The sequence below is a fragment of the Sylvia atricapilla genome, chromosome 12 (genome assembly GCF_009819655.1).
Source record: "Sylvia atricapilla isolate bSylAtr1 chromosome 12, bSylAtr1.pri, whole genome shotgun sequence".
Lineage (NCBI taxonomy): Eukaryota > Metazoa > Chordata > Aves > Passeriformes > Sylviidae > Sylvia > Sylvia atricapilla.
The window spans coordinates 5,091,413-5,117,469 of record NC_089151.1 but is presented as its reverse complement, the minus strand read 5'-3'; the positions used below and the strand labels follow the sequence as shown (position 1 = coordinate 5,117,469).

At 40.4% G+C, this 26,057-nt stretch overlaps 1 protein-coding gene across 1 annotated transcript in view; it reads right to left on the bottom strand.

The window, feature by feature from the left end:
• The window catches only part of PKD1L3 (polycystin 1 like 3, transient receptor potential channel interacting), a 35,554-nt gene that overhangs the window by 6,169 nt on the left and 3,328 nt on the right, over positions 1 to 26,057 (bottom strand). The window contains exons 3-35 of the mRNA XM_066327288.1: positions 25,461 to 25,646; positions 24,494 to 24,604; positions 23,935 to 24,082; positions 23,139 to 23,368; positions 22,100 to 22,504; positions 20,948 to 21,046; positions 20,181 to 20,230; positions 18,995 to 19,100; positions 18,179 to 18,386; positions 17,453 to 17,573; positions 17,057 to 17,198; positions 16,374 to 16,574; positions 16,065 to 16,210; positions 15,418 to 15,612; positions 14,446 to 14,571; positions 13,109 to 13,291; positions 11,973 to 12,097; positions 11,056 to 11,182; positions 10,040 to 10,174; positions 9,147 to 9,372; positions 8,680 to 8,873; positions 8,036 to 8,266; positions 7,717 to 7,818; positions 7,343 to 7,521; positions 6,848 to 6,994; positions 6,138 to 6,337; positions 5,756 to 5,982; positions 5,029 to 5,242; positions 3,880 to 4,108; positions 2,881 to 3,112; positions 2,343 to 2,439; positions 1,524 to 1,664; positions 629 to 814 (exon numbers count right to left, since the gene is read on the bottom strand). Of these exons, the coding sequence (XP_066183385.1) occupies positions 629 to 814; positions 1,524 to 1,664; positions 2,343 to 2,439; positions 2,881 to 3,112; positions 3,880 to 4,108; positions 5,029 to 5,242; positions 5,756 to 5,982; positions 6,138 to 6,337; positions 6,848 to 6,994; positions 7,343 to 7,521; positions 7,717 to 7,818; positions 8,036 to 8,266; positions 8,680 to 8,873; positions 9,147 to 9,372; positions 10,040 to 10,174; positions 11,056 to 11,182; positions 11,973 to 12,097; positions 13,109 to 13,291; positions 14,446 to 14,571; positions 15,418 to 15,612; positions 16,065 to 16,210; positions 16,374 to 16,574; positions 17,057 to 17,198; positions 17,453 to 17,573; positions 18,179 to 18,386; positions 18,995 to 19,100; positions 20,181 to 20,230; positions 20,948 to 21,046; positions 22,100 to 22,504; positions 23,139 to 23,368; positions 23,935 to 24,082; positions 24,494 to 24,604; positions 25,461 to 25,646 (5,649 nt within the window). The remainder of the gene's footprint in view (positions 1 to 628; positions 815 to 1,523; positions 1,665 to 2,342; positions 2,440 to 2,880; positions 3,113 to 3,879; positions 4,109 to 5,028; positions 5,243 to 5,755; positions 5,983 to 6,137; positions 6,338 to 6,847; positions 6,995 to 7,342; positions 7,522 to 7,716; positions 7,819 to 8,035; positions 8,267 to 8,679; positions 8,874 to 9,146; positions 9,373 to 10,039; positions 10,175 to 11,055; positions 11,183 to 11,972; positions 12,098 to 13,108; positions 13,292 to 14,445; positions 14,572 to 15,417; positions 15,613 to 16,064; positions 16,211 to 16,373; positions 16,575 to 17,056; positions 17,199 to 17,452; positions 17,574 to 18,178; positions 18,387 to 18,994; positions 19,101 to 20,180; positions 20,231 to 20,947; positions 21,047 to 22,099; positions 22,505 to 23,138; positions 23,369 to 23,934; positions 24,083 to 24,493; positions 24,605 to 25,460; positions 25,647 to 26,057) is intronic.

Sequence of the window (26,057 nt, the reverse complement as noted above, 5' to 3'; positions counted from 1 at the left end):
CACAATAACAGAGTTCTGTGTCACCCCCATCTGTATTTTATTCAGAAGGAAGGTGAGGCCTGGGGAAGAAAAGTGACTCACCTCGAGTCCCACAGAAGAGTAGCTTTATGCAGTGTTCATGTGGTCTGTCATGACCAAGGGAAACTCTGCTAATATATTTCAATATTTACCCTTAAATGGGATCTGGAAAATGGGTCATATTTTACTAGGTATGACTAGATAGAAACATGCTGATACTGTATAATTTGCCTTCACATTGACCCAAGTCATGATGCAAACCACTCCTGAGGAAAAGCTTTATGGTGCCACCTGTCTGCCATTTTTTTAATGGAAAGAAAGGTGTGTAAAACTGAGGTTGTATCTGAATATCTGGAGTAAGTAATGTGGAAAATCAAGCATTGCAATGCAGGACTTTTGGGTTATATTAAATATAAGGAAAATATCAGGGGATGTTTAACTTGGGGTCAAGCTGTCAGGTTTTGTTATCCACCGGTGTTCATATTATAAGATTCCTTGCTAGCCTCACAGTCCCTTTCTCCACTCAAATATGCAAGTTAGAGTTAAGTATTAAAAATAATGTTTCAGGATCTGGCAAGCTGAAGGGAAGGGAAACAACATGACTCTGCACCTTTATATGATCCATAAAGATTTTTGAGTAAAGTAGTGTTTGCCCACGTGAAAAAATCCTGGTAACTGTAGACATCCTGGAATCCATCTGTAAAGCTGTCTTCAATGTGTTTGTTTAAATAGTAGGAATTGGGATCTCTCTGCCCATAGGCAACCAGTAACAACATCCATAAAAACCCCAGGTAGGCTGGAAAAAAAACCAGGAAGAGACAGCACATGTGAGCTCTGAATTAACAATGCCTTTCAAAATAGATTGCATGAATGATTACTGCTGTCAGCACCTATTAGGCCAAGGAGGTGCTTTGTAGGCTCTGAGTGACCAGCGCTAATGAATGCACTCAAGCTGCTTCAACGTGCTGCAGTTTAAGTGTTTCAGACTTGGAATATGAGTAGCAGTCAAGAAGATAAGTGGGAAGGCTGAACAGAAGTAGCCATGGCAGTTCCAAATAAAATGAGAAGGCTAACTTCCTTCCAAGTGAAGTGGTTTTTTTTTTTTTGGCCATTGATTTTAGAGGAAATAAGACAAGGGCATAAATCATTATCTATAGATATTATCTGCTTTTAGAAGGATGGCGTCCATCTGCTCTTTGATTTCACCTTCATTTAACTGTTGACTTCCTCCTTTTATCCTTTCTGCTTTTCTTTAATCTCTGGTGTTTGTGATGTGTTTCTTTACCATAAAATGAAGCCTTAGCCACATTTTTATCTCCAGCTAACATTCCCACCTCCCTGCAGCTCCAGCTGCCATGGAACAGCCTGTCTCTACATCACAACGGCTGGCAGAAAGCTGAAGATATGCCAAAACTTTGTCACCCAAGAGAACAATATTTTCACTGATGTAAAATTACTGATAAGTATTACTGAGTAAAACAAGATAATCTACATATGGGTAATACCCAGGATTTCTCTGATGAGGGCAAATGCTTTCTGCTCCTTCATGCAGCTGATTTTCATTTTCTCCACATCAGCAGCAGGAGGTGGCCGGTAAATATTGCTTCTGCTGTCCCTTCGGACCCCAAAGAGAGGGTGTGAATCACCTGTGAGGGAGAACAATGAACCCTGGAATTAGTCAATTGATCATCCATGTCCTGCTTTTTGTTTGTTTGAACTTTCTATGGAAACATTTCTATTTAATGCTTTCCCTCAGGAATATGAAGGATGTGATCTAAACAATTACTACAGCGATTGTAAGGCAAACGGTGGGGAGGGAAGAAGCTCACAAAAACTGTTTGAGTTTAGGACCAGGTGTGGTCCAGGTGTCTCTCTGGCTGAGCATCTCAGAAGGTGTTGTATTCATAGCCTGAAGCTGAGCAGGGGGGAAGGTGAAGATCAGATAACTTTGCTGTGCCCTAGGATTCCTGTCTGCTGGTGAAGGCTTTATTTAGATATGATTATGAATGCAGAAGCCACTGTTCAGTTTAGGGGAATAATACAGATAATTGTGGCTGTGGAAAAGTATGTAACCTGAGAACATCCCTGTATGGGCTTAAAAGATGTGGGAAGTTTCTTTTGTGAGAGGTTTTAGTTATGCTTATCAGGTAAAGAGCTACCAGTCTACGTTTTTTACTGGTCACTTATTTATTTTCACTAAACTGTGGAATAGTTACAAGATTTGCTGCAAGCCAGTTGAGCTTAGTCACATATTCATTCATAAAGCACTCCAAAAGCTTGGGGAATTCTGCACTTTAGCAATTTTTAACTTTGCAGGCAGTTACCTGGTGCAGATAAATGCCCATCAATAGCTGTGTTTTCTTCATCCTCATGTTCCACCTTCTTCAGAACCAGAGCAAAAAAAGCAGCAAATCCCAGCACCTGGAAAGAATCAGCTATAGACTCACCATATTCCTATTTCGTATAAAGAAGCCTTTGGCTTTAACCTGGATCCCTTTGGATCCAGACACTGCAGGAGAACAACTGAACTCTGGGTTTGTTGAACCCTTGCAGCTGAAGCCATAAACAAGAAATCAGCACAGTGCTGGGGTTTGTCCAGCTAGATGGATTTTGTGACACATCCTCACTAGCCAGAGACCTCATTAAACCCTGACAAAGCAAGGGAGATGAAACTAATGGAGTTAATGTCAGCAAAAAGCTACAGAACTCTGTAAATTACCTGCCTGCTCTTTTTTTTGAGGGCAAAGACTTCTCATTTTATCTCCTAAACCCTGTAGCTCTTTAGAACATGTTACATTGTCTTCCTGCAATGGCAGCAGGTGAGTTCATCTCGGCCAGTGGTTGTGTTTCTGAGGCTCTCACCTTTAAGGGCTGTGTGATGAAAAGACTTTCCAAGAAGGAGATGACCATGGAGATGAGCCACTTGATGGAGTTCTCCTTGCCATAATGGAGTCCATAGAGCATGGTAAAGAACCCAGACACACCGCTGGTGGCTGCTACAAGGAACCAAGCAATGAACACAAACCACCAGGGCAGCCCTCTGGGAGAGGAACTTTTCTTGTCATCACTGGACGAGTTTGGAGTATGGGACCACCTTGAGAGTCAACCAGAGGAGAAAAAAATCAGTCTATGATAGAACAGGAACCAAAATCACAGTCATCAGGTTCACTGGGAATAGGCAGAGTCTTATGATATAAAATCAAAATATTCATTGAAGTAATACAGTTATATAGGATATACAGATACCAAAAAAGTACAGTGAGAAGAAGTAATGAGGAAGTGTGCAGACATCAGCTAAAATCAAAATAAATGTGATGGGCTTATTTACTCCTCAGTTCATGCATAATTGAATCTCCAGTAGAATTATTGACAAAGCTATGAGTGCATTTAAGCTGCTGAAGGCATCTCTTGTGATCACCATAATGGCCAAATGACGAAATTAGTGCAATTGTTTTCAATACTTCCAACTTAATTATCCTATTTCACTGAACTATTTTTGTCTGCTTATTAATTTTCCTTTATCTATACATTTTAAGAGACTTCTGTGACTTTGGAGCTGGGTGATTATCCCAGCCCTTTACTATCACATGGCATTGTACTGTAACTTTCCATTTTGGAGGCAAACTTTCCATTTTGGAGACAAACAGCAATGATATGTCATTATTGCCTTTGTGTGCAGCTCACAGTGCATGGAAATTTCTTTGTAGCTCCTACAGTGGTATAATAGTAAGATTTATTTTTACAGATGTAATAATAGTCATCTAGCACATGTTAAGCAGTAATTATTTGGGCTCTGTCATCCTGTCCAATTTTGAATTCATGACCTGAATTTACTTATACTGAGAATGAGAACTGGGTTACCCGTCACTGATGGATGCTGATGAGCAGATTTGGTTCTCCAGGAGGTTCTTCATATGCTGAACCTGACAAACAGCTTGTGTGTAACTTTGAGGCATCTGAAATTTATGAGGCCCCAGTAATTCCAGCTCCATCTCTACATGCTGGAGTTGCATGTACAAGCAGCGATGGTAACCACTGTATTTCAGCTGGTCACAAATTCTTTTCTCTGGAGTTCGACTTCTTGTTTTTTCTGCAGGCAAAGATTTATTTGTTTATTTCTTTATTTATTGAGAAAATAAATAGTCCCAGATTAAACCACTGTTCAGTACAAAGGGTGGTAGAAATGGAGCTAAAGATCATGAGTGTGATGAAGACTAACATTTGAAGGGACATGTCAACGCAGCTTTAGTACTAGAGCTTAATGGCTTTTTGCTGGAATGGCCTGGAACTTTTTCCAAAAGGCAGCTGAGTTAAACAGCAATACTAAAAGCTTAATAGACAGGTCAAATCAGATCAACTGTTAATTAGTTCATGATGTACCTGTGCAATTAGCTTGGAAGACTCCCTGGAAAAGTGAAATGTGAGTCTTAATTAAATCAGCGAGATTTTTTACTCATAGTCTTGTTAATTTAGAGTCAGACTGAAAGAAACAACAGCACAAGGCCAGGAAGAAAAAAAAAAGACAGGTCAAAGAGTTTGTGAAACAACTGATATTTGTGAGTCTTTTCATTTGTAGATGCTAACTCAGCTCCCAAGCCAGACTGGTAGGAAACATTTGATTCTACAGCATAAGAAACAAGAGTTGTCTTTACTTAGCTGGGTGCTCAGTGGTGCAGTAAAAGAACAAGAAGCAATGGGCACATCTTTAAACATGGGAAATTTCTGAACATAAGAAAAAGCATAGATGTTGCACACTGGAGTAGGTTGCTCAGAGAATTTATGGAGTCTTCATCCTTTGGGTCATTCAGCATCTGACTGACTTGATCTTGGGCAATCCTGCTCGCACTTACCCTGTTCTGAGCAGCATGGTGGGATCCAGAGATCCCTTCTAACCTTAGCTACTCTGTGATTCTGTTGTTGCCTTTGAGTCAGAATGCAAGAACAGCTTGGGTCATCACATCCAGTGCTATCACCATTTTCATTGCAAGGGTTTCACAATGTATTATTTACCTTGGATATCCATAGCACCCAATGTGACAATTATAGAGCTATCCTTCTCGTTCTCATCATAAAACCCTTGTCCAGCTCTGTTCTGCTGACAGATGATGTCCTCAACCAATGACAGGAGTGTGTTGATATTAGTTGATTTTTCAAGGTCTGGTGCTGAGGTGAGAGATGGAGCCTTCAGGGCTCTGAAGAGTGAGTTGGCAATTCTTCTTATGTCCTAGGAAAGAGAGCAGCAACACAGCAGTGACTCTGGCTGCACTGGCTTAAGCTGATGTGATCTGACAGTACCACTGGCTGGGAGCTGCACCAACTGCTAAAATCTCCAGAATGGATAAGAATAGCACATCCTACAGTGGATGTGACAGGCAGATTCAGTGAATTCAACAAGGCAGCTTTTGGGGTTCAAAAGGTCCTGCCTGAGGACCTAAGCTGAGAAAAATGCCTTGAAGGTCCATGATACCTTTTGTCTTCACTGTCTTACTTTGTGTTTGCTTTAACTCCTGGACCTAGTGATTTGGCCACACACAATAACTGTGCAAGGGCTGGGATGTACAAAGGCGGACCCTAGTGAAGGATTGCATTTAGGTGGGCAAGTGAATGCTTTGCCCCAGTTATAATTGGCTTTTCTCTTCAGACAGGCTGAAGGGCACTGGAACAGGGAAATCTGTGGAGCTGGGGAAGCCTGTAGTGTGTGGCAGCAGAGGGCACTGCAGGACTCACTGGGACTTGCCTTTGCCACAGCCTCTGGAGTGAGAGAGGCAGCCTGGGTGGCCCCTGGGGTGGGAGGCAGGCTTGGGGACACTTGGCCATTTTTTCCTGGCTTCTTCTCTCTGCCCTGCTGGGCTGGCCGGGGCCGTATGTTCCTGAAGATCTGCACAATGAGCAGGTTGATGGGGAACATGAGGAGGGAGCTCTCAAAGCCAATCATCACTTCCTGCCATGTGAACTCGATCTTACCTGTCAAGGTCAAACAGAGGAGAGAAGGAAAAATAACCCCAGGCAAAATAAACCACCAAGTCTCTCTCCTGTGAAAAAACCCATTTATTCAACTCTTGCTTCCAGATTCTGCTGTCTCTCTATTTGCCTGCCCAAGCAACGGTGAGGATTGTTACCCAAATCCATTTTCTGCTCAGCAGGATCCTTTGGCACCCCCCAGAACATGATGCTGGTCAGCATGGTGCAGAGGAGAAGTGAGAAGCAACAGGACACACGCTGGGCTCGCGTGAAGGAGCTTCGTGGGGAGCGGCTGAAAACCGAGTACCAGATGTGCCCATCCTGGAAACCCTTGGAGGTCCTCATGAAAAACAGATTGCTGGGAGGGAGAAGAGGGAAATCAAATGGATATGTAGAAAGGAGAGGGAAGAATAAAGCCCAAGTTCAGGGTCCTGACCTGTTCATGCTTCTAGGCATTATCAGCAGAAGTAATAATTAGAAGAATTGTCAAATATCATGGCTTGATTTGCATGGAATGGTCATAGCTACTTATGTCCTTTCCTTTTGGCCACAGCATAGAGGGAAAGTGAATAGTTCCTGTTTAAATTGTTAAGAAAATTTACACCTAAGAGAAGATGTTTGGATTTCTGTAGGTTTATCAGGCTATTCTTCTTTACCAATATTTTCAGTATGATATTACTGTTAGGGTAATGATTAGATTTATGTAACCATCCTCCCTCTCTCCCTTGCTCAGTGGCCTTTAAGGACAGTGGAAAGACCTTCCTTTGTTTTAATTTTTTTTTCTGGGGCTTTGGTCTGTATTTTTCATGCTTGTTTTTCCAGACTGACTGCTATTAAGAGTAAAAAAAGTCCATGAAATAGGAGGTACCTGAACTGCTTCATGTCCTGTTCTGTTGCTACTGGGAACACTTTATCTAGGACACATTCTCCAATATCAATGGCTAGCCAAGAGTTACAGAGGAAGTACCATTTCTGATCCCATGCCAGATCATGGACTAATACTCGATTCACATACCTGTTGGAAAAATGCACAGGGCAGTCAAATGTCACTGAGAGTACAAACCCAGAGCTCAGCAAGGCTGTGGAGGACAAACTCTGGCCTCTAGCTTCTTAGGGTGACTAAACTAGAAGGCATAGGACATATCCCATCCTGTTCTGAAAATGGGATATGGGAAGCACTCTTGTTCCTGCAGTTTAGGCTATGAATTAGTCTATTTAGTTGCAAAAACTAGAATCTAACACTACTTTTCTTTCTAGAACTGCAAAAAGGATAATTTTCAAGTTCTAGAAAGGGAAAACTGTTGCCATTATAAAAAATTGTTTGTGGATTTTTACTTCCCACCATCTCCAGACCTCCACTTACCAGGATGGACTGTCCCCTGAATTATCATGCCACAGTCTAATACTCCGCAGTTCCCCAAGAGGGAAGAAGGTACAGAGGAGGAAAACATCCACTCCTCCACGTTCAAAGACTGGTGTATCAGGATCATTTAGATGGTGGGGCTCACTCTCTCCATCCAGTCCATAGAGGGTGAGAGTCACCTGGAAAATAAAAAGGCAAAATGAAGATTTGCACATCTTGATCCTATGTGTGATTATTTCTCTTTTCATCAAACCTAAGGGCTTTCTGGCTCAGACAGTGCATTTGAGCTGTCCTGTTTCATAGCCTCAGGTGTTTCATTATTCATCCAGTTCTCTAAGCAAATAAACTCTCCTCCCACACAGTGCCACTGATACCTTGGAGGTTGTGGCTGCGCCGCGGCGGTGTCCTGTGAAAACTGTCACGAGGTAACGATACTGAGCAAAGGGGTCATTGTCTTCCAGGACTGTGATTTTCACCTGCAGAGCCACACAACACCAGCAGTGTTAGCTGTCCTGTAAGTACAGATTCCTGAAAGCTGTGAGTAGGAATTTGTGATCTTGTGAGCAATGTTTACTTACCAGTAAACAGGGTTACGGGGAAAGGAGTAGAATTGGTTAAAGACTTCCTATTAAAACAGGCTAGGCATGGTGGGAATTGGCCTGAATACACTGACTTTATTAGCTGGAGACTTACTTTGGCATCATCCTGGATGTCTTTCCTTCGAGCCCAAATAACTACAAGCACATATATCAGAAAGATGCACCCTACAGTTGTCACCACCACAGGATTGTCCACAAACGTCCCAAACAGCTGTGCTGTTCTGCTGACATCTATGGCATTGGGTATGACAAAGAAGGAGCTCCCAAAGAAGGTCAGATGGTTGCAGAGGCACTGTGTGCTGCTAGGATTTGTTTTTGGTCCTACCTGAAACCCAGAAAAGATTCCTGATAAAACATCTGGCTTCAAATTATTAGATGACTTACTAAGCAAATGAAAAGACAGTGCTGAGATTGGTAAGTTAGTGCAGAGAGCTGCTGCACACCAAATTGTTCAAGTTCAATAAGGAATATTAATTCTAACACCTAACCAGTAATGGGCATTACAATATATTATGGCCTTGTCAAAATGGATCCATTTCTTCTTATATAGAAGTTCATCCCAAGAAATAGAAATGGGAAAGTTGTTCAAAGGTTAGTTCAATATGACTAAACTTCTTGAATTTATTAAAACATCTCAGAATGATCTTGTTTCATGATGTCAGTTACTACACAATGGTGGTTATGAGGGCTGACTTTGAAGTGTGTAACAGACACTTTGTTTTGTTTTGCTCTACTTACATGACATCCATAGCTGTTCCAGCCGCCCTGGTGCTCATCCCAAAATACACAGCGGGATGCAAAGCAAGTGGCGTTTATAGTTAGCCCATTGTAGACTGTTGAATCCATTCCCATATCTTGTAAAACCATGAAATAGTAGGTTCCCTCTCCAAAAATGAGTTCTTCTGGGCTGAGAACCCAGCTGTTTGTCTCACCTTGAACATAAATATTTCGTTTCAATGTATGTATATAGAGACTAATTCAGAAGTATGCAGCTGTATTGCATATTATAAATGAATTAAAGAAACAGGCATGAAATCATTCTCGGCAACTCATCGATCAAATCATTCCAATCTTTGCCCCTGTTAATAAACACTTTATTCTAGAGATTGAAACTCTGAAACATGAGGTTTCTTTCCAGCTAAACACCTGAACTCATGATCAAGGCTCATTCTGCAAGTTCATGGGTCACTAGCCACTTATCTTACCTCCAGAAGTTTTCTTACAGAAGAGATGATTTTTCATATCGTAGTTGGTTTCATTTGGGTGATAACCATACCCCAGGTAAAGTATTAGTGGAATGTCATGTTCAGATTCCAGGTAGATCACTATAGACGTGTTTTCTGAGGTAACATTGACTTGAAAAGTGCTATAATTGGCCAGATTCAACAGAATCTTATCTTCCTGAGTTGCTGAAAGCCTTGGCAACATGATCTGTTTTTAAACAGAAAGACATAAGTTTAAATACAGAAAAGCATTTTTCTTCTCAGCGTGCAGCCACATGCTAGATTATCTTTTTTCATAACATCAGGAAAGCATGGCCAGCAAAAATATCACTTTCAAAGTGATTTTTTGATTCTGTCAACTCACCTCTGAAAAGTTAATTTGAAATCTGTGTAAACTTGTCGTAAAACCTATGACCCTTAGTGCATTTCTGAACTGAGAACTGCAGTTATGACTGAGACATTGGTTGCATGAATGTGTGTATGAATGATGTAGATGTCAGTTTATATATGGGCTGGGAAGCCAAAGAGCAGTACAATAAATACAGTGGTTAGATGATGAAATCAGACTTCACATTGTGCTTTGGGATGACTGTAATCTGGAATCTATTTCCATGACCATTAGTATTCTTACATTCATTTAAAGGAAGAATAAAATGCTTCCTTTTCAAGAAAAGACAAAAATACTTGGTATTTCATTCACCACATCACACAAATCCCTCCATCACAACTACAAACAGCATCAGCCCATTTCCTAATGTCATGAACACTACCAGCATTTGTGTTCACCTCACAAATTATAACAAATGACAGTTTGTTAGTGGAGAAAGGAAAAAATATGGGAAAAGAGGGTGAGAGTTAGGAAAGAGTGGATTTACCTCAATGTTCTCTTTGAGGTTGCTGACTGGTATGATCAAACCATCCAGGCCAGTTAGACTCAGACCTCCCACTGTTCCACTGATGTCAAAACTGCTGTCACTGGAGAAAAAGGGATTCATGGCAAAGCTCACCATCTGTTAGAAGACAGTAACAGTCAGACAACTTATCTAATGTCAATATTTCATTTTATTCACACTCTGAATTGCTGAATAATGAAAGCTTGAGCCCAGACCCAAATAGAAGTCTACTTCCAACAAGTCTGCATCCTAGTTTAAATAAGACTCTACCTTATCTCTAAGGTGGGTCTATAAACCTTGAAAGTGATTTTCATTCTGAAATGTGTACAACAATCTTTATTGTTTCCGTACGCTGTGACACCTCTTTGACAGAGTTGAACAAGGTGCAAGGAAAAAAAAATGTTTACAGGTATTTTAGGGGTCTCCTGAGAGGGTCAAATCAACCAGAGAGATCTTCAGAAAATTTATTTTGAAAATATGACAATTATATGCAATGTATTGTTCTGAGGGGAAAAAACACCACAGTCTAATTCAGACAGGGGATGTGCTACCATCAGCACATTTGTCTCCTGAAGGATCCGAGTGCCCCACCCTCAGGTGTTTCTTGCTGGGATGAAAGAGGGCTGCTGTAGGTTAGTTTGAATGAGATATGGACTCTGAGCTCTTGTGTCCTCCTCAGAGCATAAGATGTAAACAAAAAGCAAATAGATTTGTAGGTGTTGATTCATTCCATTCCCTGCTCCTGCCATGTATATGTGAATCCAAGTGGATGGGATGGGGAATTTAAGCATTTAGTTGTTCTTAACTCACTGAACCAACCTCATGAAATTAAGATAGAAGGCTTCTCTGACCAATGATTTCAAATTATTTTTTTGGCATGACAGGAGTAATGATGTGTTCTTGTGTGTTCATTGTGAGAGGATAAACAATTCTAAAACCATTAGATCACGAAGGTAAGCTGGATATCAGACAGAGTTAGGTAAAAGCTGTTTACTTGCCCTTATATCCACTGTTTCACCATCAACTCCTGAAACATTGAGAGAGGAAGCAGGTGGGAGAGTAAAGCTGGCAGAGCTGGAATTGGAAATGTTAATGGATGTGCTGTCCATGTTTTCTGTTTGTAATCTGTTAGGGTCGGGCGTAAGCAAAGCAGCATAAAAGAGAGAGAAAAAAAAAAAAAAAAGGGAAAAACCAAACATCAATGGCATGAACTCCATATATACAAAGAAACTTTCTCTCTTCATGAGCATAAATTAGTTGCAAAACTATTTCTATGTCTGCCAGTAAATACTTCATGCATGAATCTGTCCCTGATGCAGTACTCCATGTAATGCCATAGAATGATCAAAAAAAAGGGTGGAATTGGCATATCTGGAGAGGAAATTTTACTGAGGTGTACTTATTTGAAAGACTTGGTTTCTTGTGAACATGCTCTTGATTTGAATGCACAGTTTGATGCAGATGAAAACCAGGCTCTCGAGGAACAATTTAGGGATGATTATAGGGAATGGAGAATGCTTGTCAGGCTCCTCAGGATTATATTTGCTTCTGCCAAGCTGGTTACAGTTCCATATAACCTGTCATTACTGGCAACTTGGAAAAGAAAAGAAACCCTTAGCTGGCATGACATGAGTTTTCTACAAAATTTCAAAAGTAAGTGACTACTGCCTCATTCAGGAAATAGCAGTAAATTCTCTGCTGGTTAAAGAACACACAACATGGGAATTTCTGAGGTGATGTTCCTGGAGTCCAAGCTGTTCTTACTATAAGCCCCTAACTACAGCCTTATTGCACTATTGAAATTGTCATTATGCTACAATATTTAGTTAGTTCCAAACATGCTTCTGTTTAAGCATGCTAGAATCAATTATTTGTAGCTCTCAGAGGCTTCAGTGGAGGACACTGCAGCTGTTACCTGTGCATATACATTGTGGCAGAGGGAGAGGTGAGGACTGTTGGCTCATCACCTGGTGCCTTCCCAAACAGAAGGGCACTCTGGAGATTCTCAACTGTACTCAGGAGCTGGTGTGACACTGAACTCTGGAAAAGGATTAGAGGAGTAAACTTACAACAAAGGTACACAGGATCATCAAGCTGCACATTATTAGTCATTGCTTCCATTTAATTTTGGTGTCTTACTAAGGTGACAAACTTGGTGATGAGCTTCCTAATCTCAGAGAAAATTATTCTATTGCAATTCAGTTTCTGTAATTCTCATTGAAACACTGTAGAGAGCAAATAAATAACCTACAGATTTTACTTATAGATTGTGGTATTTATAACTTCTACACATTGAAATTACAAGCATGACATCAATTGATATATTCATGTACTTTTGTGTATTAATGCCCTTAGCTGCACATGTTAGTGTTGAGTTACTTGGAAAAGGAAGACCTAATTACATAACAATTGTGTATTATGAGGGAGTTATTGTTGGGAAACTTGTCCAGTACATAATCTTTTCTCTCAAATTAGATTTATTTCATCCCTACTCCTTTGCAGTGATGAGATTAAAGTATGTTCAGCCCAGGAAACTCAGAGTAATCTGTGACAATTCACATATAGATGGGAAAGGGTAGGACAAAATAAATATGTTGCATCTTTCTGAACAGATAATCAGAGCTTTCTGCAAAAGTCTAAGCAGCAACCAGAGCTAGTTCAAGCTGTGAAGTACTAGTGGCAATCATGAATATTTAATACCTGTGGCTTCCTTGAATTATGGGGCAAAAGGAGGGGATAGAAGCAAATCTGAAAAAAAATCGAAATTTGCTTGTCATCTATTAGCAGAGCTGATGCTGTGTTCTCTGTCCTGTTCAGCTTTCAATGTCACAAATCTTCAAAGACTTCTAACATCTTCAATACCAGACATTCAATCTAACATATCTAACTGGGGAGAAATTTCCTCTGACATTCAAGCCCATCATGGGTCCCAATGAACCCTTTCCAGTGCCAACTAAAAAATATAAGAGGCATCAGAGATTTAAAAAAACCTCCCAAAGCAAACAAATATTCACACATAGCACTGTACAAACTGGACCAAATCCAAATTACCTGTTCTGCCTCTGGCACTGAAGTGTTCCCAGCTCTGATTTCTACAGAAGCTTTAAGAACATTGCTCACTGCATTAAACAGATAGTTGGCTGCTTCCTTTAACTCCTGACCATCTCTGCTGTGCTCTGTGTTTACAGCAAGCAAGGAGGCGCTGACATGTTCCAGGGTGTTGCTGGCTTCCACCTGCATGAGAAACACAGGGAGCAGTTTATATGTGCTGGCATATAAATGACAGAAGTGACCCTTGTGTCATTTACTGAATATTGCAACATCAGTAAACTCTTGGGACTATTAGTGGGTAATGCCATTTTTACTGTAATTATTTTTGCTGATTTTAGGGCAATATTTCAAATGCTAATAAAGATTATATACTAGATGGTACACCAAAATGGAATACAGGCATGAAAAATGCAGCCTGCTTCTACAGATGTAATCCATAAAAAGATGAATAACATGTGAAGGGGGCTTTTCTGTCAAACCCTGGGCAAGGATAGCTTTTAGATGTACAGTAAAGTAGTAAATTGGGTTATACATTTCTATCTTAGTGCCAAAGTGCTAAGTGCCAAAGGAGAATGGGTTTTACAATTTTTATTTTGTGCCTGGATGCAGCTTTGTGACTGGGAAAGCACAGGCTAGATTTTGGCCCAAGATAGTGAAGGAGCCAAGCAAATTCACTACACTCATCCCCACAGCTTGTGAACACTGAGCAGCTTTTCTGTAGGGTGAGGGCTGGACCAGAGCTGTGTTCTTGTCTTGCCGAAGTTAACCACATCCTGCTGAAATGCTCCCAAACCATTGTCTGGTTCCAGCTCTATAATACATCACAAATCAGGACAGCTGCTTTTATTGCCTTCATATTTGGGAAAATTCCCCCAGTGACACTTTGTTCTGTCCTGCCATATGCTCTCCCCCATAAGCATAAATAGTTCCTTGACCATTGCCTTTGTGCAATTTGTGCAGTGCCAGGATCAGGGGTGAATGAATATGGGCAATTCTAGAAAAACTCTCTTGGGGCAATTCTTTTCAGGGTTCTAAAAGTACTTTATGAGAGAAAACATGCACCCTGACATGTTTCTAACTAAAAGTTAAGGATTCCATCTCAAAAAAGTATGATAAATGTAATGGCCATAGCCTGGATTGTAGAGATTGCTGAGACAATATCTGACACTTGAATTTACTAAACAGAGTCAAAATACTGCTGCTCAAAATACACATGCAGGTACAGTTGAAAAAATGGGTAAGAACAGATAATTATTAGGCACTGAAACCTCTTCCAAGGTCAGTGGGGTAATTAGAGTCTCTACTATTAGTGTGAGGAGATATGAGTTGCTTCTTACCTGTGCTGAGACAGACAGCTCTTCACTCCTGTAAGTGATTTCTTTCAATACCTCTGACATCTTCAGAGCAGTCTGCATTGATGTTATGTTAACAACAGAGAGAGTTGTCAGCATCAGCCCTCGGAGCTTGAGATGAAAAGGGATAATTAGGCAAAGGAACAAGATGCTAATTAGGACTGTGAAAGTAGTGCTGTGTATTGACAGCCAGGCTTGCTGTAAGTTATGCAGTAGAGTAAGGATCCACAACAAGGATCATTTGAGCTGATATTAGCTCTACTGACAAGATGCCACTTGCCCTAGTAATTATATAATCATGAGTTTTATGTTACCTCCCAGCACGGAGAATTCATACACTTAACATCCATTAAGAGCGAGGAGAGTTACTTGTGAGAATTTGTACTAATGTATGTGAATTACTGTGTAAATGCCACTTCCAGAGAAAGCAGAGCCATGTGTGATGGATGTTATTCAAATAATGAATCTTAATTGAAGGATACATTCTCTAGATCTCTTCATCTGAGGCACTCAAAGCACTGTACAAATATCAGCTTGTGACTGAAACATCAACTGGTGGCTAAAATGGACAAAAGAAAATTATCTGCCATCTAGTGCTTTTGAGGGAAATTAGATAGGGTATTTATCCCACTGGAGATGCCATTTTATTGATATTTAAATTGCTTTGGAAAATCAGGTTTAGATAAACTAGTTTAAATCAATGAAATAACAATTAACAATGAATTAACAATTGAGAATTAATTGAGAATTTCTGATGAGTGATAAAACAAATAATTTATGTAGACAAATTGTGAAAACTAGCTGAAACCTGTGCCAAACCCTGAGACAGATGCTAGAAACTTGAAACCTTCATTGCTTTTGAGTGGTGATATGTGAGCTTTTTATTACTTAAGAGCTGTCAAAGATTATGAAGAGTCCATTATATGACACTGTACTCCAAGAAGGCATTTTGCTGACCTCTTTTCGTGTGTTTGTCTGTACAGACATGTTAAAACTTTCCTCTTGGATCTGCTGATTAAGGACAGACGTCACTGACTTGTACAGCTGGAAAAGACTCATGCTGTTGTTCCCATCTTTTAGGATGGTGTTTGCCTTCTGAGATATCACAGCCTGCAGGGTCAGGTTCCCATCCATCACATCTGCAGGTCCAACCTGAGGAAGGAATCAGATGCTCTCAACATAGCCAAGGCTGTTATAATTTTCTTTGAACAGCTTCCATGATCATCTTAATGACAGCCTAGATAGAGTGGGACATAATACTTCATGTTCTCTATTTTAAATGTTTTATTTTTAGTGGCCTGATAAGGGTCTCCTTACTGTGGCACTGGGGGAGAAGTAAGAGGCTTTTGGGGCCTACAGAGAGTAACTCCAGACTCAGTAAATAGGCTTACACTGCTCAGTCAATGTCCAAACAATTCTTTTAGTCTTCTGTTCTAGAAAAAAGGGCAGTGGAAGATCTTTTGACCTTGCGTACACAGAGAATAGTTTCTGTGAGATAGAAAAATGGTGATTATGGCACATTCAGAAGGAAGTAATACATTTAAAAGATGAAGAAGCTCCAAGAGTGTGTTAGTTATCAACTTGAAACTAATTTTGCTGCGTACCTTCACTGAAGCATTTGTTTGAACTGTATCACCAAAGTTGTTGCTAACAATAATTGTCACATGTAAAATAAAATCATTTTCCTCTTCTCCAAGTGGAAGATAAACTGGAAAGAGTTCAGGATCCGGGCTACAATCCAGGAGAGAATCTGAAACAGGAAAGAAGGGGTCAGGGACCAGACAGCACAGAGACACCTCCTGCTGTCTGAGAGCAGGGACTGGGGGCATGGCTCACCCGTGGGCAGTCTCCCTGCAGAGCAGAGCAGGGCAGGTCGTGCCTTTGCTCGTGTTACGAGAAGGCAGCGGACTTACTTGGTGTCACATAGAAGCAATATGTGAGCTGCCTGCCAGGACTGGACCGGCCCGAGCCCTCGGAGGCGGGAGCGCTGCAGGACACTCTGAAGGCGGTGAGCACCGAGCCGTGCTCGGGACTCAGGGCACAGCCGGGGGCTTCGGGCGGGGGCACGGTGCTCACCAGGAACCATCCCTCGCCGTAACCTCGCTGAGTCGTGCCTGGGAGCGGAGGGAGCAGAGCATCAGCCAGGACCGTGCCCCGGCAGCGCCTACCGAACAGCGGGGCTGCCTGCTGGGGCACCGCGCACGGCAGGGTGTGCCCAATGAGGGATGAAATCCTGCTACTGGACAAACCATAAGAGGAAAAGAACTATTTCGAATGTGTTCATGTTTGCATTATAAAGGAAAGCGCTATTATTTGGTCGAGCATTTAGCATAACTTTGTTTCAGGTGAGCCTTAGCAAAGGTATGAACAGCTCGGAGTAAGATAACTGAATTTCTCCTGCCATGCCCCAGAACAAACTTATTATGTCTTCATTATTTTAAAGAACTCATATATGAAGTAACACCTTTCAACTTGTGGACTAATTTACATTCATATTTCTGAGTGCGGCTGCACATGTGTGACATCTATATGATGTCATGTCAGCAGAGACTATCCAAAGGAGTCTGTGAACCCTAAAAACCCTGTTAGCCCTTACCTGTTACTTTAATCTGAAAAGCTTCTCCCTGTGTCTGCAAGAAGGAGCTGGTCATTCTCAACACAGATGTGTTGCTTTGAAGCAAATTCAAAGAATTCTGCTGGAAACCAGTCAGGCTACAGGCTGGAGGGAGGGTTGTAGACTGGAAAATCAGACAGAAAAGAACACATGGCAGTAGAGGCTCTTTGCTGTAGTTTCTGTTGTGATTTGTTAGGAGCAGGGTGGCAATTTGATGCCCTTCATTATAACCCCTCCCAATCCAGGCACCCCCTTGTCTCGGTCTTCACTAGTTATTTTCTAAGCATTCACTTGACAAAATAACCCTCTGAGGCCATATGGCTTTCTGGATATTTATTTTTGTCTATACAGTATTTCTGACAAATCTGGTGCTCTCACCTTGTTTTGGAATGTGTTATCTAAATACCAGTTATAATATATGGCCTGGGAGTCCTCCTGTCCAGAGACAGTCAAAACAACTTCATCACTAACATTCACTGGCTTGCAGTTGGCCTCACACCTATAAGGGAGTAAGATGGGAGTTACACATAGTATGAGAAGTCTGGGAGCAATTTCAGACATATCTTATGGCATTTATTCCTGTTGTTTCAATGAGACTGACACATTGAAATCTCCAACACTGGAAGGATGCAGTGGGGTCAAAAACCTTAAGTGATTTTTGGAAGAATGTGTTTCAGTTTATAAACATGTTTCACTATGTTTAGAAACATGGAGTGAAAAATGCAGCAAGACTTATTTGGTCAGTAATTTTTATAATGGTAAGGTGTAAATGGATTTAGAACAGTAAGTTTTCTGTACTGTGAAGGTGTTGAGGCCCTGGCACAAGTTGTCCAGAAAAGCTGTGGGTGCTCCAACCCTGGAAGTGTTCAAGGCCAGACTGGATGGGGCTCTGGGTAACTTGATTTAGTGGAAGGTGTCCCTGCCCATGACTGAGAGGTGGAAAAAATGACCTTTAAGGTCCCTTCCAACCCAAATCATTCTGTAATTCTATGATTCTAAAAGTACAATACCACTTTATTCTCATTACTGTTGGAAACTGTGGCCTTGCACTGTGCTTGCGCAGTAATAATATTAACCTATGAATACCAGGGTTTAAAACCAGACCTGATGTCCAGTTGCAGTTCTTGTTTTGCAGTCACATAGAGGCATTGCTCATCCTGCCTCTCTTCACTGCCATGGTTTTGGACAGAAATCCTGACAGTCACTGCTGATTTCGGAGGAGGAAGGCAGGAAGGTGGGATTTGCACCTCACTTTGGTTGATTAGAATTATCTGTTGCTTCACACATTCATTCCAGGCAGGCCAGCAAGCTCCTGCAGAAACATTTCCTTTATAGTTAGAACAGGATCTTATAAAGGACTTTACTGCCATAAGTTTCAAAGAGCTTTAGAGAGAATTTTCTTGAACACAATTTAAAGAGTTGATAATCTGGATTACCAAAAATACAGGTTTCCAAAGTCATGTATGAGGTCAGGGATAATTATGGGGATAGAACACAGATGGCCTGAATCCCAATCCTGTTTTCAGCCAGAAATGTTTTGCATCATGTATAATGTTAATTATGGCTGTTTTATTGAGACTCATTGTACTTTGCAAATGACTGTGTAAGTCACTTGGGACTAGTCCTTGGCTATGGTGGTGAAGCTTAGGGCAGGTAGATCTTGAAAAACTGAAAATTGAAACCTTTGGGAGAAGACAAAATGGAGTACTATGGCACATTATATACCATAATTAGTTTGGTGCCAAAACTAGGGTTGGGTAGAAGGACATTCTTTATTTGTTTGCCACAGTGAGTGGCAAACTTTAAAGCCAGAAAATGAAGCATCCTTAATTCAGATTTTCAACACTGGATCTGAAACAACAGTGAGTTTGTTGCTCATCAAGTACAAGTTGGTGAAAAAAGCTCAGGAAATGCACAAACCACAGGTCCAGAGAAAACTGGAATTATTGTTGTTTTCTGGCCAGCCAAGTGTAACTGTTGTGAAAGGATCCACATGGCGACTCGGTTTAATATATATTTTGTGATCCTAAATAAGAAGTAAATGAATCAGTTAGAACACAAACATGTATAAACATATTCATATGTTGCTTCTTTATAATGAAAAAGGCCTGAAAGTTTAGACCCTAAATCACTGGGTGCAGATATGTAGTTTATATGATCTTTCCCTTATCAGAGGTAGTATGGAAGTAGAAGCTATGGGAACAGAAGCAGATGGGACAGAAAAATTGTGCGGCAAAGTTCTCCCAAATGCAGAATTGGTTTAGGAATGCAGCTCCCATTTTCAAAACTAGGTGCTTAGGGAATTAATTCCTATTAAATCTTCACATCTGGACCAAGACTTCTAACCCTTGAACAATAGTTTGTCTTCTGGTGCATTCCTTCTTTATCTAAATTGGATATATTGCAGCTATAAACAAAGAGAAGAAGGGGTGGCTGAGTTTGTCTTTCTGTGTACCAGACTGAGATAAACTTGGCTTTGGACTAGATTTATACTCCTCTGATGCAATATATATTTACAGGTAATCTATAAAGCATGATGGCTTCTTGTGAAGCAGTATATTGCTGCTAGTGTTAAAATTAAAAACTAGACTTCTAAGACGATAAAATATTCTATCTGGCATTTTATTATTTAAATTTGGACAGCTGCTAGCAATTGGTGTATCATTAACTTCTTCGTTTGCCATAAACTGGAAAATTTTTCATTGCAAAATAATTTAAATGCTCCAAGACAGAACTATAAAACACTTGGGAACTATTTAAAATATATTAAATTCTACTTGAAGGATCACTCTGCAGAGAGAGGTTTGTATTAGTCAAGTAGATGAATTAAAAGTTCATCTAAACACATTTTAACTTCCAAAACTGAATTGTTGTGAAAAGTTCATTTTCTTTAATCTTTTTAATGAATTGTAGATGGAATGCCTGTAAACACATTTGTCTCCAAGACTTGTGGTATAGATTTCGTGTTAAGCCATATGGGGAACAGAACATCTAGTCCTTCATTTACTATGCTACAAATACTTCTTTTCTCTGTCTTATACAGCACTTTCACTGGTAAGAAAAATTTCCAAGCAATTTTAAAGAAAGAACATTAAATAATACTTACATTTTTCTTTTGGGTATTTGTTTTGTATCTGCCTTTTTCCTTAGCAGAATCTGTTTAAAGCAAAAAAGAACAGAATATTTTAGTGCTGTCTTTAAAGCTTCCAGACATCTGTTAATATGACTTAAATCCACAGGATTTGACTACTGACAGTGTGAAAGATGGGGCTGTAAGAATCAGACTCCAGAGCTGTGATAAACAGCACAGTCAAATAGGTAAAATGGTAACAACAAGCTCATCACAGACTACAAAGGAGATGATCCTGATTCTTCAAACATATGCTATGAATCAAAATATATTCACAGAAGGTGATGGAGTTTCAGTGATGTAGAAAGGAAAATTGATGGAAAGCACTGGTAAACTTTCAATACAACTAGTGCTAAGGTTTTTTATTTCTGGTATAATCTGCTCTTGTAAATGTAAGGATGACCCATCTAGAAGTCATTAGTGACAGTAATTTATGAGACTGCTGTGATGCAAATATTTTCTGGTTTCAAAGCTATGTCCCGGGCCATAAACTTCCCTCATTATTTCTAGGGACAAACAGCAAATGTGCAATGTGTTACATATACAGAGTGATGCTAATTTATGACTACATCAAAGTCAGGGAATCTGCCTACATCAGGAAGAAGCCTCCACAAAAGTTTTCAGCGCTGTTGCTGGAAGGAAAGCAATTACCACATGCAAACCATAAACACTCCATGAAATGCTCTGATTGCAAAAAGACACTTACTTGGTCAAAACCAGCACTGTCAGATTAGTGCAATTACCTTTTTTATGGGAATTGTTTGCCAGCACAGTGATGAATCCAAGATCCAGACTCATGTTTGAGAAGGCATTCATGGCCACCACTTTCGCTAGAAAAGTACCTAGAGAAGGCAAAGGGCCAGGTAAGAGTAGCAGTGGGCCCAGACCAACAGGTTTGAAGTATAATATCCAATTTGTAAAGAAAACCTCCTTCTTTTTTGTTAAGAATTTTCAGGGAGTTTCTGATGGGTGTCCGCTGCTGAAAGAGTTTTCCTGGAATGTTTTTCCTCATCATCTCAATTTCTCAGTAACTCAGCTGCCCTTTTCCAAGCCCTTGTCGTGCTATTCTTTGTCCGCTGACTATGATATTATCACACAGGAAGCTAGAGGTGTACAAACACTGGAGGCCAAATGAATTTAGGCATCTTGAGACAGAAGCTATCTTGTTTGAAAATTTCTGCCTATGGGGAAGGGATGTTCAAATGGGTATGGGGAGAACAAATGAAACTTTAATATTGAATAATTTAAAAACATGAAATGAAATCATAATTAGCTTCTACTAAGTGTTCCCACTTTGGCATGGGGTTGGAATAACTCATTAGAGGTGGAAACATTTTATCTTCTTCCACTGTTAATTAACTCTTAGCACAATCTGCCTAATTCCACATTTTAAAGGCTTTGACTATGTAATCATGGAAGGGTAATATTACTAAAATGCTTATGCATAATTAAGTCAAAAAAAAGTTGTGTTGGAAATGGACACACAGAAAACCTCCCCTTTTCTTTGTCTACTGAGAACTCCAGATTATTTCAGTGTAAAATGCAGAACAGTCTAAACTTGAAACATTATGAACAAACAGGAGGAAAACACTTTGCTATTCAAGAAAATGTCCTCATTTGTACTTCAATCAGATGGTGCCATGAAAAAATAAACCCTGTGTCTTTTCACTGTCTCTTCCATTGCAAGAATCAGGTGAAGCCTTGCTCTAAGTCTGCATGTGCAGACCCATTTGTCAGCTCCATTATTAGCATACCTACATAGGACTGTGCTGTTCATCCTGCTCTGCAGAGTAAGTTTGAGCAGCTGTACATTACTGTCCCCTAGCCCAGGGTGCTGTGACTCTTTATGTGACCTGTGGTGTCCTGGAAGCACAGGAGGTGTCAGTGTGCTGTACCTTCCAAGGGCACAGGAACGCTGTACGTCCGTGGCTCCCCACCAGAGCCGTCTGCTTTGTGCCAGTGGGTTTGGTTGGATCCAATCACCTCAAACATCAGCTTCTCTGGGGCACCACGGGCCACAGAGACATTCACCTCCAAATCCTCCCCCAGCTGCAGAGTGTGGGAAGCTACTGCAGCCTGAATTCCAGATACTGGCTCAATTAAATGAACAGTGATCCTCCTGGAGATCTCCGACGCCGTCCTGTTCCTGGATGCTCGGATTTCCAGCTGATGTATCCCTGGGCCTATCAGCTCTTGAGAGGCACTGTTGAGTGTCAGGTTATGGGGGACAAGACCTTCCTTTGCACTGGATTCAGTCAGTGTCCTGTTATCTGCTAACATACTGTAGGTTACTCCATTGCCTGCAAAAACACAGATGAAAATTTCTCACGGCTTGTGCAATAGGCCAACAAATTCCAGTTGCTTTGTGCAGTATTCCAGTGTTTATACAGGAGACACAAGAACACTGCAGCAATGCAGTCCTTTTTAATAAAGTCACTTAAGGTGACTTAATGAAAATCTATCATGTGTTTTCTGCTGGGAATGTTTCGAGAAGAGAATTCAAACATACACTAAAGAATTTTAATTCTTTTTCAGCACTTATGTGGCTTCCAGGAACTTAAAGTGAGAAAGAAATGTACACCAGCTCAGAGTGGATTCCTCTTACTCAGAGGAGCATTTCCATGAATTTCTAACTTCAAATACAGAAATATTCTGACTGGCATCATATGGATTTTTGTCACTAAATATGCTCATGCTGTCAACTTTGTCAATAGGAAAAAAGGGTTTATAGTTATGCTTTACGTGGTGAAATGTCTCTGAGAAAGAACCCCTCCAAGGGAACTGAGAGAAATAAATTTCAGGAATATAAAAATTACAGGGAAACCATTCACTAAAAAGAAGGATTATTTTGCATAATTTAAATCTCCCTTCTATCCCATGGATGGCAATAATATTTATCCTTCCCTTTAAATCATGCAGAGAAATTATCCTCACCTGCACTGAGCTGAACTTGGATCCACAACACCTCCCCGTAGAGCGTTCTGCAGTGGGAGCTGTTCCCTGTTTCATACTGGCTGTAGCACCCAGTAATACTGAGCTGATCCTCCTTATCTTGAACAATCACCTGCCTCTGTGCCATCACGTGCCACTCGCTGGTGGTGCACTCCACAAAAACTGTAAACTCCCCAGGAGAGGAGTAGCTGTATGTGAGGTTGCTGACCAGTCTAGAATAGAAAGAGAACAACTGCTCTTGCTGTGGAGGATTATCCTGGGAAGATCTTCCCCTTACATGATAACACATCCCCAGATTTCATTCATTCAAATGTCATTCCTACCACTAAAACAAAAATCTGATTTTTAAATCCAGCAGAAAAATGTTTGATCTATTAAAGATAGGATTTTTATGCAATTAAAATAAAAACTATAGAATGTCCTTGTTATATTTTAATTTTTGTCAACAAATACTCTTTAAACTTAAGGAAATAATATTTGCTTGTTTGGCAATTACTGACATGTTTTCAGTAATTTTGAGTCTTAAGATCTGGAATAAATAGTCTTGGAAACAGGAAACACTTGTTATAATAGAAGAAAGATTGTGGTTGCCAGCTTAATATAAAATTTTGTATTGATTTCAAAACAGGTTTTTGTAGAATCCAAGTCCCTCATATGTATGTTTCATTACTAAGCTATCTAGTTTTTAACATCTCATTTATGAGACTTGGCACGTTCAATAAAGTGCAGCCAATGAAATGTACAGTTTTTCTGAAGAGAAATGAAGGCTCTATCTCACGTTAGAGGGTAGTAAGGATCAATGGTGTGACCATCTCCAGTGCTAATGGTACAGGAAAGATTCCCAGAGTATGGTGAGAGCAGCCAGTTCAAAGTGACTGTGATATTTTCGAAGACAAAACATGTTTCTACCATAGCCAGCTGCAGACCTGCAAAGCAAAATGACAATTCAGTGCCAGTGTTTGTCTACTTTTCTTACAAAATTCAATTAATTTTCAGGAATTGAGAGTCAGCCTGCTCCAAACCACAGCTGGTAGTGCTGCTAATCTGTGTGCATTAGTGGTGTGACAGGGAGCTGATTGTTTTCCAAAATCAAAATTTTTGTTGGAACATTATTTCAAATGTGTTTTATGTGTCTGAATTTCTGGGGTTTTTATTCAACCCAAAACCTTCAGTTAGGACAGAGAATCTACATTTTTGTGCCTATTTTCAGTGATCGCCACTATGCCAGTTTCTTCCCTGATGATAGAACAGTGATTTTTAGAATAAATATCAATGGTTTCAGTGTTACAGCAAAGAACAGGACAGGCTTCTAGTGTGGACAGCGTCCTCCCTCTTACCTTCCCTGCAGTGGTATTGAATAGACAAATAGCTTCCCAAAGCTGGACAAGGATCTCCGAAGAAAGTTCCATCTGCTGCCACCTGGCAGGCCTGCAGGCCATGACACTGGCCTGAAAAGGGAGCATTTCAGATCAGCAAGTGGCTTTTGCCTTTCCTGTCAAAACAGCTCAGATGAAAGATGATTGAGAAACAAAAAGAGCAGGAGGAGCAGTGCCATGTCTCTGATTTCTAGACAAATTTCCACGTCACTTTGACTTTAGTGTGTTTCTTATTGTGCAGCATTTCTTAGCACCATTTCATTTTATTGGAACAAAGCTGAATTTGAAAAGGTACAAAAAAAAAAAAAAAAAAAAAAAAAAAAAAAAAAAACCAACCAAAAACCAACACCAAAAACACCACCAAAAAACTTATGTGTTTTGTTTAATTTTGGCTAGAATCCCTAAGAATCACCCTGGGGGCAGGCCACAGTCACTGTTCAGTCTGCAAGCCCTTGGCTCCAGCAGGGTGTGTGCCTGACACACGGCAGGGATCAGCAGCAGGTCACTCCTGTCCTCATGTCCCGTGGGTGTCAGCCTTTTCACCCCTCCTGCTTGGAGTTAGGTTTGTCTGCATGTGTTGCCTTCCATCTCTGTCAAACCTTGTGTATCCCACTGAATTTGGAAAGGAATCAATGTGCTCACATATTTTCTTCCTACAGTGAGAGGAGCTAGGCACACCTTTGTCCTTTATTTGCTCCTCCTCTCCTCTGAATCTTTGCTCCTCCTTCTCTGAATCTTACCCCTTGCCAAAACCAGCTCCTGTAGCAACCTCCTCCCTGTCAGCACTTCTCTGTGATTCCCTTCATTTTAGGAATAATCCACTTTTCCCATTTGCTAACTTTACTGGAATACAAGATAAAATATTTAAGAGACAATGAACTTTGGTACACACTCCGTGTTTCTGACAAGCAGTGCTGTAAGATACCACCTGCTACTTCATCCTTGACACTGATCCAGCTGCAGCCTTCATCTGTTTCCAGCTGGAGAGGAGTCTCTGACACACAGTAGTGAGGGGTCTTCCGCCCATAGAAGCTCTCTTCAATTTGAATAACTTCTCCTGATCCACACTGTGCAGTGGCATTGTAATTATCACAAGCAATGCTCTGGCCAGATTCTAATAGGAGAAAAAAAAACCCCCGAATATTACCTTTTTGAATTTCTGAAAAATCCTGCTGGAATTCTACTGCATGTCTATTTTGTTTTCCCTTTCTTCTCTTTTCTCCCTTTTAAGCTAAACAATTAAGAATTATAAAAGAATCAAATATTTCTATTTTTAAAAAGTCAAAATTAATAGATTTATGTTTATACTGCCTTAAAACACTGAGGACATTTTCAATACACAAAAATATTTTAGTTATAAAAATAAATGGTATTTTTGTGGAAAACTCTTAGCATTTGTTTGACCTGAAATACTGGAAGGTTTAAAGTTACTCCTTTACTTCCCAGAGATGTATGGATTGCATAATATTCAGGTAATTGCTTTGGAGAATAGTTTGCATATTAAGGATGAGAGCTGATCCCATTT